The sequence below is a fragment of the Nannochloropsis gaditana genome (assembly GCF_000240725.1).
Source record: "Nannochloropsis gaditana CCMP526 unplaced genomic scaffold scaffold786, whole genome shotgun sequence".
NCBI lineage: Eukaryota > Eustigmatophyceae > Eustigmatales > Monodopsidaceae > Microchloropsis > Microchloropsis gaditana.
Window position 1 is genome coordinate 7138 of NW_005803167.1, and position 3727 is coordinate 10864.

Sequence of the window (3727 nt, forward strand, 5' to 3'; positions counted from 1 at the left end):
CCTGCGTGGGAGGGGATTCAGCCGGCGGAACGTCCGGTGGCAGGAGGATGGTATTGGATGCCAGCGGAAAGGAGCACGGTACAAAGAGTGTGGGGCGGGGACTGTCGAGTCAGGATTGTTTCTAAGGGCGCCGGTCGTCGGAAACATGGAAAGAAGGGAATCATGCCTGACAGCGTTGTTCTTTGTCGTTCTTTGCCTCTCTTAATCGTTCCTCTTGGTCCCCTGCCGAAGAGAACATCCTCATTGAAGGGTGCCGGAGCTCTTTCTATCTGCCGTGGATGTCTGGGATGGGGGCGGCTCTCCTGGGCGAAGATAGAAAGAAAGGCACAGATTATATGGGGATAGACAGCACGATCTCTCTCCCTTCGGGGATTTGCGGTCCTTCTGACAGTGCTGGCTCTTTTCCCTACCATTCAGAGTCGGGGTCCTGGAAGCACGCGGTTCGCGTGCTTGGGCATGAACGTCATGACTGCATCTTTCTCCTGCCTTGCGTCTTCCCTCTCGATTCCTGAGGGGACAATGGGGCCAAAAACACAGCTTGGAGGCAGGCGGCGCAAGGGCTGTGGATCATGTGCTTTCTTCCAAGGAGCAGTGTGGGGATCAGCATGTAAACTATGGTCAAGAAAGGAACGCAGGGCGCCGAGGAGAACCCATGTCTCAATACTTGGAAGCAAAGTCAACCGCCTTGTGCTTGGCGCATGTGGAGGGCAGTGGACTCGTTTCAGGAAGGCGAGGACTGTCGTTGACAGAATTTCTCCCTCATTGGTCCATCGATGGAGGGCCTTGAACGTCATTAGTGCGTTTTCCTTTTCTGGTCACTCCTGTCCTTTCATGTTTCCTTTTTTACTTTGAGAGCTCCTCCGACGTCCCCCCCCCCCCATTCTCCCCCTTTCCCTACTTTTGACGGTTCATTGTCCTGATGTCTTCACTCCACATAGTCAAATGAGTCCGTGAGCCTGTACGCGAGCACGCGCGTGCGTGTCCAGAGGTGCAACCAAGGGGTAAGAGGGAAGGTAACACTTACTCAAACATTCCAACAGATGACGCAGACACCAGGGAGGCAGTTCTTAGACGCAACATGCCCTTGAACCGAGCACAATATATTCCTCCCTTCTTCCCGCTTTTCTCCCTCGAATAACGCGCGACCGATCGTGTTCTGATTACCACCCGCGTCCCCTGAACCTCTTACCCTAGGAATTTGTCGACGTCCTTGCTGTACATGCCGCGTTTTTTGACCAAGTAGCTCTAGTGCCAGGGATGGGTCCGAACATGTAGGAGGCATTTGTCTCGTCAGTCACCCACCAGAACGACGCGTGTATGCTTGGAAAGGATCGGTGCCGACGTCTGAAGACAAACGCTTCCCATCAATCATGGCACGAAAGAGTTTTCCCCCCCCCCCTCCGGTACTCTCTGTACCTTAATGGAGAAGATATTGTCCGTCCACCGATTGACTCCCTGCTTACAGAGAGCAGCCTGCGCCTCTGGATAAGATGAGAGAAAAGGTCTCGCGTGAATTTCCTCGATACGCCAAGGATCCGCCCGGCTAGGATGTATTGGTGAGAGTGTTTCGTCCAGCGAGCGTCGCACTGAGCTCACGTAGTGGTGTATGCGTCTCATCGACATGGTTCGATGGTCCTCGCCCTTGTTTCTATCCTTTTGTTTTGTCTAGAATGGCGCATGCTTCCTTTTTCCACCTACCAAGCCGTTCGATCTTCACCGGGTCATTATCCTTGAAGCGTTGCACTTCCTCCAACTGCTTCGTTTTCAGGGCAAGGGCAGTTTCGTAGTCCCTGGATGGAGGGTGAGAGGATTCGATAATGGATACATACGAATTACCAGGTCGCTCTACGTTTCGTCATCCAGTTCAGTTGACGTGTAGGAACGGGGTTGTAGATGCAAGAAACCGAGTAAGCGGGGTCCTGACGGGGCAATTGGCCGCCCTTGGACTTCCTCTGCTCCCAACCTCAAGCCGCGTCTCTCCCGCCTTTCTTCTTTTCCCTACTTACTCCATGTTCTGTCTCCTCTTTTCGGAATCTTGGCGTCCCGCTGACAAAGCTGCTGCTTTCTCTTCCAACGTGCTTACGTGAGCTTTGAGTCTGGTGCAGATGAGATGGGGGCGAAAAGAAGATGATGGAGCGTGGAAAATAGATTGAGACCCCACAACGGCACAGAACGCTACGATACAGAGAAGAAGCAAAGGCGAAGAGCCATACGAGGGAAAAAGAGGAAGGGAATGACGTGAAATAAGAGATGCCCTTATTGTGGTGAGGAGAGTCAGCATAGAAGAGACCCTCCCGTGGAGGGTAAACGGATAAAAAGAGGAGGAATCGACCGAGATAATGGCGTGCGGGCCGGGAGCAAAAGAGGTGAGAGAGAATGGTAGCACATACCTAGCGACTTCGCTCTCTAAATTGACGGTGGCGGTCCTTTTCGACGCAATAGCCTTGCCAGGAAAGGCTGTCAATAATCATGAACATGAAAAGTGGAAAAGAGATAGGGAGACAAGGACCGAAGAATACACGAATTCAGGATGCAGGAGAAGTAGCTTGTGGCTTTAAGAAGGGAAGTGGAGATGCGAGAAGCTTATGGGGGGTTGCTCCTCCATCTCTTCCCCGACCTCCCCCCACCTCTACACATCCTCTCCTCCCCTTCCTGCCGCCCCTCCCCTCGCGCCGTGGTCCCTGTCCCCCCCTACCGACCGAAGAAAACGTTGCTTGCTCCAACCTTTTCCATTTCGACCAAGCCATCGTCGACGAGTCCTTGGTTGACGTCCTTCACGCTACAGATCGAGAGGGGGGACACCACAGAAAAGGCGGTGGAAATGAAGAGAAATTTAGTGCCGGTGCTGCCTGACACCACAACCCCCTTGTTGCCTTGCTTCAAAGCCTTCCCACGGCTTTCCAGGCAGTGTCCTGCTCACCTCTGTGACACAACACCTTGTTTCGATGCGAGACCCTCCATCTCTTTTAGACTGTAGACGGCACCCTAGGGCATGGGAGTGGGGTGAGATACGGGCGGTCAGTAGAGAAACGGCGTGGCCATGACCATGATTGCCGACACTTTTTTTTCTGCCCTATCGAGATGCAGAGAGCGTATGGATCACCCGCCGCTGGACTCCAAAGTACGCCTTCCTTCCTCCTTCGCTTCCGTCCCTGTCACTCATCTGGATGGGGCCCCGGATCACTTCATCACTTTCTCCCCGTTCCCTTCCCTCTCAAGACATCATTTGTGTACGCCGCGTTTCTATTACCGTGGAATGGTAGATTTTCAAGATTGTTTGGCGCTTCTCCTCCAAGGACATGCCTTTCCGCTTCGGCATGGTGCTGAGGTCAAAATGGCTAGTGTCGGGACAACCAAAATCCTGTGGAGTATGAACTAAGGGTGAACAAAAACACCTGCATGTAAGCCTTGAAAGAGCACGAACCATGAAAGCAATGGAGGCCCGAGATAATTAAATCGTTGACCAAGTTCATATTTTCTATAAGAATATGTTTCCACTCGCTCAAGAAAGTGCAACCAAGGCCGCTGGGATCTAATTTGGTGACGGGGCACCCACCTCCTCGAGGTCCCTAAAAGTTCCCCCACCGAACCTTTTGGAATGTCAAAAAAAGAGAATTAGGAGCTCTTTCAGCGGCTTAGAGCGGGTGTGGATGCGATAATACGGCCGCTTACATTTTTCTCGTCGAGGAAGTGGTGAGTCCGATGGGCCGAGCTTACAAGGACGAGA

General features: G+C 52.7%; 1 protein-coding gene across 1 annotated transcript; it reads right to left on the bottom strand.

The window, feature by feature from the left end:
* Nucleotides 1-1185: 1185 nt before the first annotated feature.
* On the bottom strand, nucleotides 1186-3349 carry MND1 (meiotic nuclear divisions 1-like protein; the record flags this gene model as incomplete). The annotated part of the gene is made up of 8 exons (XM_005853670.1): nucleotides 3251-3349; nucleotides 2921-2985; nucleotides 2700-2779; nucleotides 2391-2457; nucleotides 2007-2096; nucleotides 1699-1790; nucleotides 1417-1481; nucleotides 1186-1245 (listed from the first exon to the last, which is right to left on the bottom strand). The coding sequence occupies exons 1-8, from the start codon at nucleotides 3317-3319 to the stop codon at nucleotides 1186-1188; spliced, it is 588 nt and encodes a 195-aa protein (XP_005853732.1). The 5' UTR covers nucleotides 3320-3349.
* Nucleotides 3350-3727: the final 378 nt, after the last annotated feature.